General features: G+C 36.8%; 1 protein-coding gene across 4 annotated transcripts in view; it reads right to left on the reverse strand.

Annotated features, from left to right (window-relative positions):
• Positions 1–16,967, reverse strand: part of AGTPBP1 (ATP/GTP binding protein 1) — a 184,481-nt gene that overhangs the window by 71,339 nt on the left and 96,175 nt on the right. For all 4 annotated transcript variants that reach the window (XM_035024409.1, XM_035024407.1, XM_035024410.1 and 1 more), the window contains exon 14: positions 7,133–7,848. In XM_035024409.1, coding sequence (XP_034880300.1) covers positions 7,133–7,848 — 716 coding nt within the window. The remainder of the gene's footprint in view (positions 1–7,132; positions 7,849–16,967) is intronic.

The following is a 16,967-nucleotide window of genomic DNA, read 5'->3' on the forward strand; positions in this document are numbered from 1 at the left end:
ATTTTGTACACACAAATTTATCAATACACAGCAAGACAAAAACCAGTATTTTTAAAGTCTGAATTCTAGAAAATAACCATGTAGAATACAGCTACAAGTTCAATAGCTTAAAAAAAAATCTTGAATGCCTATTATGACTTTCTACATAGAAATGATATGAAACCTCTCTCTAGCCCTTAAGCACATAATTTTACGTAACAGCAGTAAAGATCTAAAAGCCAGAAATTACGTATAAAGGAGATTTGTTAAACCCACGCTTGCTGGAATGTAGCTAAAATGTAACTGGCAAACAGTTTACACATTCCGCAGAATCTGTGCTCTCTTCTGTGGCTGGAGAGGAAATGTGGAGGGTGAGGGGAACACTTGTGTCAGGAAGCAGAGAGTGGACCCTGAATCTCCAGGATCCTCTAGGCCTGATCTCCCCATGAATCAGTCCAACAAAATGGACACCAGCTAACTGAAAAACTCCTAAAATCCCTGCTACTGTCCTAGAAGAGTGAGCCACACACAAATCCCACAATCTTCCCTGTCAGTAATTAAGCCAAGGAATACAAAAAATCACTAAAAGTGGCACCAAACTGTAACCAAACCAGAACAAATTTGGATAAAGCCAGGTGCCTGGAACTCCAGGTAGACTGGCCACAAAGGTCTTGGTGGGAAGATGCCTGCTGGTGTTAATAGTCATAGTATCACTTGTCATACCAGCACTTATTCTTAAAGAGGAAGCCAATTATATGAAATGATTTAAATTTCAAGTTTGTCTGTTTCAGCTAAAGACTGGTAATGCAGATTAGAACTGTGGTCTACTGACATTGATAGAGCAGAGTGGGAAAATTTGCCAAAATGGTTATAAATAAAATCTGAAGAATACACTAAACACTGAAAGTCTCCTGAACTTCAGGTAGATGTGAAACTAGTCTCCTGCACAAAGATACTTCTTTGTGATTATGGTGTATTAACTCTCATATAGTTTAGAAATATACCTAGTAATATCACAGTGTAACTTCAGAATAAGCTAAGAATCTATTCTGATGAACTAAAAATTATCAGGAAAACATTAAAAGGTGTGATAAATACAGGAAAAAGAATGTACAACTCTAAATTTATTTTTAGTTTTATTCTACAAAAAATAACTCATCACTGTAAGCAGTCTATCAAAAATAAATAAATAACCCACTACCAAAGGATTATGATATAAATCCTTGAGTTAGGTTCAATATCATAACTTTCAAATGCCAAATTCTTTCTAAAGAAACAACCTTTTAAAAAGCTTTTAATTACAATAACAAACAAGTCCAAAATTTATATCACCCAGATCTTCGACAATAAAAGAGATGGCACTCACATATATTCAGATATGCCATACAAAAAAAAAAAAAAGTGAGTATTCAAGTACGGGTGAAAGCATAAATATATCCACTTGTCAGAACAATTTATTAAATAAGGCTGATACATACCACAAATGTGCAAAAATTAATACCTACAAAAGTCTGAGTGTTTTTCTTTTTTAAAGGAAAATGTTATTAACAGGCTGATGCAACAGCTCAGTTCTACAGCAAAGTTCCATTATATAAGAGAGGGTCAGAATAGCACAGAGAGCCATGGGCCAGCGGGTGTAATTGCGTGAGCTGACCCGTGGTGATGTGGAAAACTGCAGAGCACAGCCTCTGTATAAAAAACAAACTGATCACTGCCGGGTAGGAACCAGAGGTTAAGGCTGTCATACCAATTTTTCAAGAAACATCAGAAACTTGGATTTCTATGGGGAATCTCCCAAATTTTAAATGTTGGCAATCAGTAAAAACAAAACAAACAAACAAACCAGTCTGCAAGTGAAGTCAAAATCGTGTGCAAATTAATATGGCCTACGGGCCACTGGTTTTCAACATCTGACACTGTATTTTAGGGGACATAGTGGCCCATGTATATTAGACTAGACCTAAAATTACACTTGAGGGAAATAGCTGTCCTGCCATCAGCCCTCATAAATAAAGAGGAAAACCAGTCCTTTATTCAGGTATGGATTTGTGTTAAGCAGCACAAGTTTCATAAAATATCAATCCTTCCTTCCTTTACCTCACCTGCCTATTAAAATATATGGCTCTCCAGTCAAAACAAAACAATATTTTCCAGGTACCCTCGGGGACTATAACCTCAAACCTACTGATATTCAGTATCTATCAAAGGCTCGGCCCAGAAGATAACTCCTGCAGGGCAGTCTGAACAGTAAATACTCAGAAGGTCATGTGATATGCGGCCACCAACAAAACTGTCCTGTGTTAGTTAGGTTTTAACCCATACAGAGCAGCCTTACAAGAAACAATTTAATACATCTCAATGCTATATTTGCTATAAGGATGTCATGGGAAATGTTGTTCATTACATTAAGTGCTCCCCGAGGAGCCACAGAAGATAATCTTTATAGAGGGTATGGTTTAAGCCATATACATGATCACTATATATAAAGGATGAACAGGACAGGCTCATGACCTAGACCAGAGTCTGAGTCTTGGCTCTGCCATTTACTAACGGCATAACCTTGTTGCTCAAAAACCCTAAGCTTCAGCACAGTCTTGTGTAAAATAAGAGGAAGAATAGCAATTTCCTCACAGAGCCATTATAACGTGAAATGGCATACTTCACATACACACGCACACTGCGCAAAAAGTGCTGATTACTCAGTTCTCTCTGCCTGGCTCATGAACACTCAGAGTCATCTACCACTGTTGCTCCTACTAAGATTTCTACCACTGTCTCCATTCCAGAAGTACTTACATTTCCCCTGAGCCATCCTAGACTTACTATAAGGAAATCCAGGGTTTTGCTTTCCTTATTTTGCTTTTGCCACAATTCTTTCACCTACTTTTTAGTTTTAAATTTCTGAACACATAATATATTGACAAGGAGCAAAAATCATACACTACATAAAAGTATAAGATGGAGACTCTCAACACAATCCATATCCTCCCTCCAACTAGCTAACTACTTGTATTACTCTCCTTCCGCAAGCACCTTATAGCTCCTTCCATCAGTGCCTAGAGATTTTTCTGTTTTTTAATCACTGCACAGCATTCACAGAAGAGATATACCATAATGTATTTAACTAGTCCGACTGATGAGCACGCCATAACGAAAAACTTTGAACACCATTTCACAGACGTGCAAATTATATGTATATATATCATGCATATAAATTATAAATTCCCATAATGTGTCAAAGGAAATATGTACTGTTAATCTCGATAGACCCTGTCAGACTGCCCTCCACAAGAGGTACTATTAATTTGCAATCCCATTATCAATGTATAAGGGAGCCTGTTCCTCCACAGCCTCATTAATCGAATGTGCTATCAAACTTCTAGATTTTGGCAATTTGATATGTGGGACAAGATATCTCAGTACATTTTAATTTGCATTTCTTTTATTTTGAGAGAAGTTGAACATATTTCTGTGATTAAGAGTCACTGTATTTCTTTGTCATATTTTTCATTTTATTTTGATAAAAGTATTTGGTAAATGCTTTTTAAAACAAGGCAATATGAATTATATTTTATTATAAAATACAGTTAGACAACTCTAAAACATACAGAAAAAATAATGGAAAGTAAAATCAAAATGCTAAAAGTAACCACCTCTGGGGAATGGGGCAAAGAAGGACCTTTCTTCTTTCTACTTTTTCTCATGCTCTAATTTTACAGAATATGAAAACAGGAAAAATGTACCCAAAAATGCTAAGCATACTTTAAACTACAAGAGATGAGTTTCACTTTAATTTGTAAGCCAACTTAAACCAAAACTATGGATTCAAGTAATTGTCAGTATGTGATTACAGTAAAAAAAAAAATTAAGGGTTAAAGTACTATCTACATTGAGATGTGAAGCTTATAATAAAGTATATATTGCACTTGAAGGAACAAAGGCCTTCCCCCTTCCATATGAGGTGAAGAAATTTTTAACGAAGTTTTATTCATTTGCTGCATTATTTTAAAAGGATTATTAAAAGGTCAGTGATAATCATAAAGTAGAAATTCAAAATAACAAAAAGATATTTTCACTCAGTAATTTTAAGAAATCTAATGCCTCCTTTTTCTGAAAATAATAAAATAGTAAATCCTTAATAATTTTGACATTATTCATTTACAATTTTACTGCATTCGAACAGGGGCTGGGCTAAAAAGTTGGCAAATAATTTATAAAATGTTTATCATTTGCTCAAAAACTAAGTTGCAGAAGACTAGGAAAATAAGATAAGCAAACTAGAAACAATATCCTCAATGTAGTATTTTAAAAATGGCAGCATTCCTGAGTACTAAGAAATACTTACTACCTGGCCCATATTGGGTATTTTATCACATATAGAGAACCAGGAAGCCTTCAGACCACCTAGCTACTAGAGTCAAGCAAATTTTTCCTTTAAGGACCAAGTAGTAAATATTTCAGGCTTTGAAAGCCACATGGTCTCTGTGACAACCATTCACCTCTGCCATGATGGCACCAAAATAGTCATAGATTATACATAAACAAATAGGAATGAATGACCGTCATACAATTTTTATGTGTCACAAAAAAAATTTTTTTCCAGATTTTTTTGAACCATTTAAACATGTAAACCACTCTTAGCTTGTGGGCTGAACATAAACAGACAGTAGTGAGCTGTATTTGACACAACAGGCCATAGTTTGCTAACCATGATCGAGGTGAACAAACTTTTCTGATCATGACCTACTAGAAATATTTTAAAAATCACTGTCCTGATGAGCCGTCTGGGTGGTTAGTCAGTTAAGTGTTCGACTCTTGATTTCGGCTCAGGTCATGATCTCAGGGTCATGGGATGGAGCCCCACTTCCGGCTCTGTGCTCAGCGGGGAGTCTGCCTGAGATTCTCTCTCTCCTTCTGCCCCTCCCCTCACTTGCGTTTTCTCTCTCTTCCTAAATAAATGAATAAATAAATGCCTGAGATTCTCTCTCTCCCTCTGCCCCTCCTCCTGGGCACACTCTCTCTAAAATAGATAAATAAATCTTTAAAAAAAAAATTACTGCCCTGAGTGCACGCATGCACGTGCACGCACGCACACACACACTCGCCCCTGAAACAAAAGTTTATGAAATAATACTTTGATGTACTACATGTGACACACTATTATTTTCTCCTTTAATACTAGTTACTAAATGGCCATCAATCCATAGTTTGAAAAGAAAATTGCTATCTAGAGAAATTAAGTTATTTCACTCAAACATGCACACACAGAATTAGTGGGACAGCCAAGTCTAGAATCCAAACACTTTACTTGCTTTTCAGGTGCCCTGTCCTGCCAGGACACACCACAGTGACTCATCACACTTATCAAGTCAAACCCACTGGTTCAAGTATGCTTGCTACGTGCATTTATTCTTCCAGTCTCAAATTAATGTCACTTGAAGGAACAAATGCAGTTCCCCCACAGTTCCTGTGAGCATCTCCTAAGGAGAGCCTGAAAAGACAAATACCAGCAGGACAAACTTTGTCCCCAACACTGCAACCGTTCTCAGGGCTGCAACTCCTCATCTCTATCCCCCAACATCAATCTAAATCCCCCTCTCACTCAGCTCCACTCCTGCAAGTCTTGGATTAAGTGACCCAAACTTAGAGAGGTCTGAGCCCCTGGCAATCATCATCTCATTCCAGGGTCGCTGTGACATGCTCACTCACACTTAAAAGGAGTGGATCACTTGAGTTCCACACATATACAACCTGCTGCCATGGCGTGTACAAGCAATCTTACCTCCTTTAGCTGATCTGGGTCAAGATGGTAGAGCCTATTTCTGCCTGCTGGTCCTAGACACAAGAATCTACAAGTAACCTGTTGGCAACCACAGCCTGCAGTGAAGTTGTACCCTTACTATGTACCCCCCAATGGAAAGACTACATCCACTTTGGGAACCCGGACTACTAACCCTGCAGAGATCAGCGGTACAGGGACAGAAAGCACCAAGTCCCCCAGTGGGACACTGCGAGAGCTACAGGAAGGTAGGACTACTTCCTGTCCCCACCTCCTGGTATGAGACTTATGTGTTCTTTCTTTTGGGGATACAGAACCATGTGGAAGTTTCTAGTTTGGTGCATATACACTTTCATTCTGAAAGATGGCAACCCATCACTGCAGAGTATTTCCTCCTAGTTGGAGCTGCACTGTGCCTTCTGAAAGCCATTCTAGCACTCCAAGAGGCCAGCTGCCTCTGGACAGTGCAGTGTGTGATGCAACCAGTGGATGCCAGAGCACATGCCCGCTCCTCCACACCTTTCCCAGCAAAGTGAGTCCCCTGTTCTGATGCTATGTTATATGTCATTCCATACCTGCGGGTCAAGGAGCCAACTGGTAGCATTAAACATATACTAAGTTGCTAAATAAAAATGATTAATTTATATGATACATTAAATACAAAAAATTAGTAAGATACAACTGTTGCTTTAAAAAAGCCTATAGTCCAAGGAAAATCAAATGCCTACAGCACTGTCTTCCTGTATCATTACATACTATATTCATAACAAGATCACAGAGATTAGGCACTAGTAAACCATCACCACAAAACCCTAAACATAACCACTGAAAATAGTCAAGTTGCACCACAATTGTACTTAATATGCCAAATATTACTAGATGGTAATAGTTAATACTATTTGTAATTTCTAAAATTAATTGGCAAGGTTTAATAACTTTAGTTACTGCTTTTTATGAGTCCCAAATTTTCATAGAGTATTTCCAATTTCAATTTTTGCAAAATAATACTGCCCACATTTCTATTTTTAAATCATATATCTAAATCAAGTTCAAATTATAATCAAATTACTAAATTAATATATTACTAATATTTATTCAAAGATTAGTAAATAATCTATATATTCAGATGCCATCTAAATAAAAAATTTCTAAATTGTCCAATGGTCAGGTTTACTATGCTGGCTTCAATCTGAATAAGTAATGAGCTTAGAAAAGAAACAAAGTTAACCCATAAGGATAACTGCAAATAAATAAGCGCAAATTTCCAAAGCAGGATAAAAAATTACAGTAACTTTAATCCAGAGTACTTTTCTTCCTAAATACCCACATTTAACAATGGTCTTGTTTAAGACAAAGAAGAAACCTGAAACTCACCTTTGTACACCATAAGGTCTTTCTAAAATAGGCTCTCTGAATGGAGGCGGAATGTGACCAAAATAATCAGGATAAGCCACTTCTGAATATTCTGGGACAGACTTTGTATTTTTCACAATCTCAATATAGAGATCTGAGTCGTGGAGGGTGGGTCCATCAGAGACTTCTGCTGATGCTTGTTCCACTGATGAAGTAGATTCTGTATCTTCATCATCCTCAGTTTCAACTCCAGTACAACAAAGCTTCCCTAGCTGAACTGTTCTTCCCTCAAACAGAACATTTCCACAAGTGGCCATGTGTGGACAAGTTTTAGTGCACGTAAGGACAGTAAGAGGGAGACTGTAGTCCTTCTTCGCTCCTGCATTAAAACCTGGGGCTGTCTGAGAAGAGATATTCTGCAACGTAATTCGGTCCAAGGCCTTCACAATATCATTGTTTAAGCCCTGGGCCGAAGAAATAGTTCTGTTTTGATCACCTAGAGGCTGTTGTGATGTTCTGTCATTATCTTTAATATCTTCTTTCACCAGATCCATACAGGTAGGTTTCTTATCACCTTCATCTCCTTTAGGAGACACATTTGCTTTCCTTACAACTCCTTTTTTTAAATTGCCTGGATTCCCAGATGCTTCCTCTCCCGCAGTAGGAACAACAATAGGACCACGTACTTTTCCCTCAAATACAAAAGGCTTTGGTTCTTTGGAGATTAAATCATAGTCCTTTGAAAATAAAAAAAATACGTTTAATCTTTAATCTGTAAATATTAAAATGTATTAACAAAACTAAGACTACTTCTTGTATATACTTCTTGTATATACTGCTTCGGAAAACTAACATTTGAAAATTATAAAAATGGATAAAACAGAGTACATTTTAATTTCACTAAATAAAACACAAAATACTTAGCCACAAAATTCATCACACTTATTTTACTTTTTCTATTATAAAAATAATGCCTACATATAAGAGAAATATGGGAAATTTTACAGAAGCACAAAGACGTTAAAAGCATCCAGACTCCTATTAAAGGAAACACAACTGAACTGTTACTCATTAACTCAACAATTAGAGTGTCTGTTTTGTGCCAAGCAGTGTTTCAGGCACTTAAGTACCATCAGCTTAAAAACAAAAATAGAAACAAAAAGCCTCTTCCCTCTTGCAGCTTACATTCTTCTATGGAAGGAAGGGAGAGGACTGTCAACACAACCAATAATAAACATGACATAGGCGTGCCAGGGTAGCTGAGTCGGTTAAGCAGCCACTCTTGATTTCAGCTCAGGTCATGATCTGATCAGGGTCCTGAGATCGAGGCTCCCACTCCATCAGGCTCTGGGCTTGGCAGGGAGTCAGCTTGAGGATTCTCTCCCTCTCCTTCTGCCCCTCCCCCTGTTCGTGTGTTCTCTGTCTTCCCTCTCTAAAATAAATAATTTTTAAAAAATGACATAAATGTATTTTATGGAACATGAGTAGGCTAAAGTGTTAAAGAGGGGAGTAAGGGGTACTGTGGATTGGGAGTGCCAAGGGGAGGGAAGATGGGCTACAATCTGAAATCCCATGGATTAGTGAAGCCTCCCTTAGATGACATAAAAGCAAAGGCAGAAAGGACTGCCATGCACAGAACCCAGAGTCGAAGAATGTCTGGGATATGCAGAGAACAGCAAGGGGGTCAGGATGGCTGGCACAGAATGAACAAGATGAATTCCAAGATGTAAAAGAGGACCAGATCCTGTCGGGCTTTGCAGGCTATTTTAAGAATTTTGGTTTTTACTCTGAATGACACTGGGAGCCAATGGAGGGTTTGGCGAAGAGGAGTGCCATGAGATGGCTTACATTTAGAACAAAACACAACAAAATAGAACCTGTAAGCGTAGAGTTTCTTAACCACCTGAAATACAGGGTTTCTTAACCACAGGGGTTGAGGCATTTGATCTAAATAATTCGTTTTTAGAGAGAGGGAAGCAAACCATAAGAGACTCTTAACTATAGAGAACAAACTGAGGGTTAATGGAGGAAGGTGGGCATTAAAGAGGGCACTTGAGCACTGGGTGTTATATATAAGTCATGAATCACTAAATTCTAGGCATGAAACCAATTTTACCCTGTATGTTAACTAGAATTTAAATAAAAATTTGAAATTGTGTGTGTGTGTGTATTTCTTTTTTGTTTGGTTTTGGTTCTGTATTTCAGGGGTCGGGGTAGCAAGATGGGCAGCACTGTCTTGCACATTGTAAGATGTTTGGCAGCATCCCTGGCCTCCCTCCTCTGTACACTCTAGATGCCAGTAGCATCCCCACCCATTTGTGATCACCAAAAATGTCTCCAGACATTGTCAAACATCCCGTGGAGACAAAATCATCCCAGTTGAGAACCACTGTTCTAATGTCCTTCTGAGGACTGAGGAGAGGAGAGTAGAAGCAGGGGACCAATTAAGAGTCTAGGCAAGTTGGTAAGAAGGGGTTGGATTCTAAATGCACTGTGAGCCAGAAGTGTCAAAGACCAGATGCAGGACATAAGGTACAGAGAGGTTTCACACATGGCGCCAGAGTGCTTGCCTAAATAAATGAAAAGCACCAGTTTAGCTCTGAGAGGTTAAATGTGAGTATTAAAGTAGGCAATTAGACATACAAGTCTAGAATTGAGAAGAACTATCCATCCAGAAGATAAATATTTGGGAGTCATTAGCATACAGATACTATTCCAAACCATGAGACTGGAAATCATCAATGGAAAGAACTAAAGAGAAGAGAAAAGACTGAACACTGAGGCACTACAATCAATCTACAGAGGTTGAGGAGATGAAGATAAAACAGAAGAGATGGAGAAGGAAAAGCCAGTCTGGAAAGACAAACACCAGGAAAGAAAAATGTCCTGGAAGCCAGGTTTAAAAAAAGAATGCTGCTGACAGGTCAAGTAAACATCTCTCTTTTTGTACTTATAGAAATATTTTTTTATCTATATAAGACTCTACCAAAGAACTATACCACAATTGATTTAACCTTTATTCCACAGTTAGGCATTAAATCCTTTACACAACAGAGAAGGATTTAAACACATGAACAAAGTGTATAATTAAGCCATTTCCAAAATTTTATTATTATAAAGAATTCTGTAACGAACGTTGTTTTGCACATATTTTTTCTTTATTTAGGATGATTTCCTAAGCACTGACATGGACTTACAAAAAGGTCAGATACTATAATCAATTTTAATGTTTAATACAAATTGTCCAAATACCTTCCAACAATACTTATCTTAATGCTTATTCTCAATAACGGTGTATGAGATTATCTATTTCAGCTGCTCCTCTTCCTTGCCAACATTAGGTACTATAGTTTTAAAACACTTTTTCAAAAAGTGATAGATAAGAGATATCATCTAATGCTATTTTAATTTTAATTTCTCTATGAGAAAAGCAAAAAATTTTCTAGACATCTGTTAACTGGTTTAATTCTTCATAGGTAACTTTTTTGTCCCTGGAATATAAGGCTTTTCTTATTTTGTTGTATAAATTCGTACATTAAAAAATACACACACACACACGCACTAATCCTCTAAGCCATTTTTTGCAAATATTTTTCTGAATTTGCACTTCTTTTCATTTTAACTTCTTTACACACATTATGTCATGAAAATTAAGAATCTTTTCCTCTGTGATTCATTCCTTAAATACCCACTGTATAAAAACCAGGGACTCAAAGATGATTCACTCTCAGCCCCTCTAGCACGTCTAATCCAAGGAGACAGTGGAGGCACAAAGGAAGTAGTAGGTAGGTGGCTCTGCATTACAGCCGCTGAAGGGAAAAAACTCTGTTGATTTATAAAGACTAGCATACAAAGAATAGTGCCGAATTAAGTGACATTTAATATCTAGACGCCATTTTGATCCAAGAAGTCACTTCAGTATCAAAGTCAGTATACAGCAGATGAAGTTTTCCCATAAACAAGAGTGTAATATGAAAGCTGCTTTTTTTAGAGTATAAGCACATGCCATGTACATAAATGAATTTAAAATAGTAAGTTGAGGCAAACAGTTCAAAGAGGTTTTATTTTTAGAACAGTAAGTTAACTGTAAATATTTTGATGTTAGTCTGCTCATCTATGATCTGAGATCATGCTGAATTGAGAACATCCCCCAAACTACAATTTAATGCACTGGGAAAAAAAACTAAAAACAGTAATTCCAGTTACAATCTTCAGATCACCCTCGTGATATGTGTCATGGGTCCATTTTTCCTGAAAGAGCTTACACTGAAGCAATTTCCCCTGTTTTGGAGGATTTTGTAGTTAATTTTAACTTTGACTATTGTTTGGAAAAGATGGGCTGCCTATGTAGATATGATAGTTTTTTCATAAAACGGATGTTTATTTTGTATTAAAAATACCACTGTGCTTGTTTTACACCATTTGTATACATGTGGTAATATTAATGCTGAACTGTAAAATTCAGGTATTAAAATGTGACCCTGTAATTCTAAAAAAAAAAAAAAATTCGGTTGTAAGAAACATGGTGAGCTAGGTATCAACCCACAGGAACTCTTAAAATTGTTGGATAAGATATTAAAATATTTTAAGTACAACAAGTGGATAAGACAGCAAAAACAAAGAACAAATAGTAATGAAGATGGGACCCCAAAATGGTAAGACTGAAGGTGGCTTTCACTTGGAAAACATTTGCTAAACCAGGTGACCTGGGGTTTAGGTTTTTCTATCTCAGAGTGTAAAGTATAACTATCCCAGAACCTGCATAAGGTGGGGGGTCTACCAAAAGATCCTCCTCCCATAAAGATGAAACCCCAGAGAACGAAACACTTGATATAAATTCCCTAGAAATAGCCCCACCACAAAAGAAATAGCAAAGAAAACCAACAGTCTCAAACCTTAGCACTAAGAGGGTAAATAAAAAACATCACTACTCATAAATTAGTACCAAAAGCCTGCCATCACATCACACAGACTGCATCCTGAATTCACATTATCTGAATGGTCCAAAAACCCTCAAGGAGGAATGTAACCTCTAAGAGTGCCTGTCAAAAGGAATAACAACAAAAACTTCTGGAGTTTCCACATAAGCTCCACAAGCAGAATTATAAAGAAATGGTCAGCTCATTGGAGGAAAAAAAAAAACAACTAAATGAAAAATTAAGCAAGTAGAAGGAACTGAAACAAACATGTAGGAAAAGACCTGCAAGAATTTCAGACACTAAAATTATAAGACTAATTAAATGGCCATATGTAAATGTTCAAAGAAATAAAAGACAAGAAACAAGAAGTTTACCATAGCATGTACCCTCCCCAATGCTATGGTGAGCACTGTGAATTGTGTAAGACTGCTGAATCACAGACCTGTACCTCTGAAACAAATACTACATTATATGTTAAAAAAAAAAAAAAGAAGAAGAAGAAGATAGTAGGAAGGGAAAAATGAAGGGGGGGGGAATCAGAAGGGGAGACGAACCATGAGGGACTATGGACTCTGAGAAACAACTGAGGGTTCTAGAGGGGAGGGGGGTGGGGGGATGGGTTAGCCTGGTGATGGGTATTAAAGAGGGCACGTTCTGCATGGAGCACTGGGTGTTATACGCAAACAATGAATCATGGAACACTACCTCAAAAACTAATGATGTAATGTATGGCGATTAACGTAACATAAAAAAAGAAATGTAAAAAAAAAATTAAAATTAAAATAAAGAGGATTGCTAAATGTTCCAATGATAAAAAAAAAAAAAAAAAAAGAAACAATAAGTTTAAGAGGGAGGGCGCCTGGGTGGCTCAGTCATTAAGCGTCTGCCTTCGGCTCAGGTCATGATCCCAGGGTCCTGGGATCGAGTCCCACATCGGGCTCCCTGCTCGGCAAGAAGCCTGCTTCTCCCTCTCCCATTCCCCCTGCTTGTGTTACTGCTCTCGCTATCTCTCTGTCAAATAAATAAATAAAATCTTTAAAAAAAAAAAAAAAGTTTAAGAGGGATGAAACAAATTTTTTTTAAACCTTCTAAAACCAAAAATAAAACAAGTTTGAATATCTAATGGATGTTTATAATGACCAATCAGATAGAGCCAAAAATAAAATTACAAAACTGGCAGACTGTTCGAATGAATTTAGTTGAATGCAGCATAGAGAAAGAGAGAGAAAACATGAAAAAGAGTTAAAAGATATGGAAGAGAGTAAAAAAGTCTACAACCAATTAGTAATGCCAAAAGAAAAGAGAGAAAGAAAGAGAAAAAAGGCAGTGTCTGGAGGAGAGGTGAGTTTTTCCAACCCCTAAGAGAAAACAACTCAGATTCCAAAAGACAGTGAATCCCAAACAAGATTTAAAAAAAGAATATCTGCCTTTAGTCAACACTACTAGGAAACTGTGGAGCATGAAGCTAAAGAAATTATCTTGAAAATCACCAGAAACAACCTGTTTATATAAAGCGAAAACATACACTTTGCATACATACTACCCAGCGATTTCACTCATAGGTATTTACCCAAGAGAAATGAAGGCAAATTTCCACAAAAAGCTTTTTACACAGATGCTAGTATCAATTTTATTCACAGTAGCCCCAAACTGCAAACATTCCAGTATTCATCAAGTAAACAGATAAAGAAATTGTGGTACTTCCATACAATGAAATACTACTCAGCACTCAGGAAAGAGCCACTGATACATGCAATAACATCAGTGAATCTCAAAACCCTAAGATGAACACAGAGGCCTTAAACAAGAGTACATTCACATAGGATTCCAGTATGAGAAGTTCCATAACAGGCAAAATTAACCTACAGTGACAGAGAGCAGATCAGCAGTTACCTGGGCAGGAGGTAAGGAGACTGACCACAAAGACACAGGGGCCCAGGGACACACCTGGGGTGACAGAAATAATTCTGTATCTTGGCTGGGTTGGTGGTTGCACAGTTGTATGAATTTGTCAAAATTCACTGAACTTAAAGATGAATAATTTACTGCATGTAAATTATACTTCAATAAAGCTGACTTTTAAAAATTAGCCAGAGAAACTAGCTTTCAAGAATAACCATTCTTGAAAGACACTTTCAAACCAAAAGAGAGAGACGGACTAAAAGACATAATTCCAGCAGAAGGAAAGTAAGTCAGACTGAAGGTCTGAGAAACAAGAAGTAAAAAACAAAAAAGTAGTAAAAACGTCTGTAAATCTTAAACACTTAATGTAAAACACAAAGCAGTACCATCATATGGATTTTTTTTTTTAAAGCTAGAGTTAAACATAAATTAAAAGTGTGTACATTGGTTTGGGAGGTGATTATACTTAAAGTATCCCAAGTTTCCTTTTGTAATTAAAAGAAAGAAGAAAGATCCCAATTAACGTCAGAATAGTAAAAATGTATGTTACAACATCAAGAGTAGCTAGAATTTCTGTATATGTGTCAATACTCAAACTGACACTTTAAAGGAATGCACTTTATTGTATGTAAATTATATCTCAACAAAATTGATTAAAATAAAAAAAGTAACAAGACTATAGCTTTCAAACAAATTAGGGTGAAAAAGTGAAACAAAAACATAGTCAATCCAAATGAAGGCCAAAAAAAAAGACAAAGACACGGAGATGAAACAAATGGAAACACAAAATAAGATCTCATAAATATAAATCCAAATACAGTAATAATTATATGTAAATGAACTAAATGCTCCAGTTAAATGGCAAAGACGCAGACTTGATTTTTTTAAATCCAACTATATACTGTTTGTTTATACTATATACTGTGATATATAGTAGTTTATAGTATATACTGTTTATACTATATACTGTTTAAAAAGATACACACCTAAGGATATCAAAAAGTTGAAAGTAAAAAGATTTTAAAAAGATAACAGGCAAGGGGCACCTGAGTGGCTTGGTAGGTTGATCAGCTGACTCCTGATTTCAGCTCAGGTCGTGATCTCAAGTTGTAGGATTGAGCCTGCACTGGACATGGAGTCTGCTCAAGATTCTCTCCCTCCCTCTGCCTCTGCCCCCCGACTCATGAGCTCTCCCTCTCTCAAAAATAAAATAAAAATAAAAGACACCAGGCAAGTCACCAAAGTTAATTTAGCTACATTAATATTTTTTTTTTTACTTTTTTGCCATAAATTCTTAGAGATAAGCAACTTTACAGCATCAGTAACTTCATAACTGTTCATTTCAGGGATGCCTGGGTGGCTCAGCTGGTTAAGCGTCCGACTCTTGATTTTGGCTCAGGTCATGATCTTTTAGGGTCCTGGGACAGAGCCCTGCGTTGGGGTCTGTGCTCAGCAGGGAGTCTGCTTGGGATTCTGTTTCTCCCTCTCTTCCACCCCCTACCTGCTCTCTCTCTCTCTCTCTAAAATAAAATAAACTTTTTTTTTAAAAAAAGATAAAAAAAAAAAAAAGGGCAGGAAAATCAAGAGATGGCACTGTAAGCCTACCGTTTAGATACATGGGGATTTCAACTTCAAAAACATGCTAAAAGTGATTCCAGGAAAGAGCAAGTGGGAAGGGGACCCAGTTTTTCCTGATTAAACTATATAAAACTATGTGACTCTTTAAATTCTGTCCACACATAACTTTAATAAAAATTTAAAACCAAATTAAAAAGAGGAAAAAAAAAAAAAGTCCATATGGTAACTGTCATCATGCTACCACAAACATTTGAAAAAAGAGCTGTGAAAATTCAGAATTTTGACACTTCCAATATTCTGCCATTAAGAAACAAAAGCATATAAAACTGTAATTGTCACTATGAATAAATAATTATAGTTTTAAAAGCATGGTAAGGGCCTTCAAAAAGTCTGCTGATAATTATTTTAACAATTCTATATCTTGCCTTCAAATGCATTCAATTTGCCTCCATCTGGTCACTGAATAATAGCCTTAACACATGTGGAAACAAAGTGGATGGTGTTCAGAATCCCAACAAGCACATCAAGTAATTTTAAGCCCCAATGGTTGATACTGAAAATGACATGCAAATCCAAATGGAAAAAGTCATAATCAAAATTAATTTATGTTTAATATGTCATGATCTGCCAGTATTTGATAAGATGATGGCTGAAAAAAATCCTTTCAAATACTTCTTATCTGGAACCAACCAATATTTTTAATTCTCAAAAATATGTCACTTAAATACTGCTGTTTAGATATAGTTCCAACACACACTTCAAAAAAGAGACTAAAGTATTTGAACAATGCGTTCCTCTGAAATTTAAAAATGCAAAAGATAGTCAAGTGCCAACACAACTACTTTAGAAATGATTTTCCAGTTATGTAAGTAAAAGACAATGTGCTATTCCCCCTAACACATGCTACAGAGATACAGCTGTTCTACATTTTTCTTTACGGCAAAATAGAGAGACACATTAATAAATACAAGTTATCTGAAATACTTGAAGCAACTTCTTCTGCTTAAACATAATAAAAAGGAGCGACTCACTTGGGGAGACTTTTCGGAGCACTTACACTCTGACAAACCTGTCTTCACCATCTGACCCTGGCCAAGTCAGACCAAAAGTAGGAACCTGCTCTCCTACAAGCAGCCAAACTAAAGGACAAGCTGGCTGGCTATTAGGTGCCGAGCAGGAGACCATCAAGGGTAGCCTGTTCCAGGTGAAGCATTAACAGGCAGACACACAAGAACTCACCGTCACAGCCTACAAGAAAGAAGTGGCCTGCGAAAGAATGAGAATCAAAATCCTGGCCTTGACACCCATTAAAAAAGTTATTTTTCTTTATTCCCACATCAAAACTCTTACCACTTTTAAACATGTTATATAGTTCTTATACATACAGAGAGAAGAAAGTAGGTGACTTCTTCACATAATAATCAATCCCCTCCCCACCTAAATCCCTTCCACAATAT

This window comes from Mirounga leonina, unplaced genomic scaffold (assembly GCF_011800145.1).
Source record: "Mirounga leonina isolate KUSES-001 unplaced genomic scaffold, KU_Mleo_1.0 Mir_179, whole genome shotgun sequence".
In the NCBI taxonomy this organism is placed as follows: Eukaryota; Metazoa; Chordata; class Mammalia; order Carnivora; family Phocidae; genus Mirounga; species Mirounga leonina.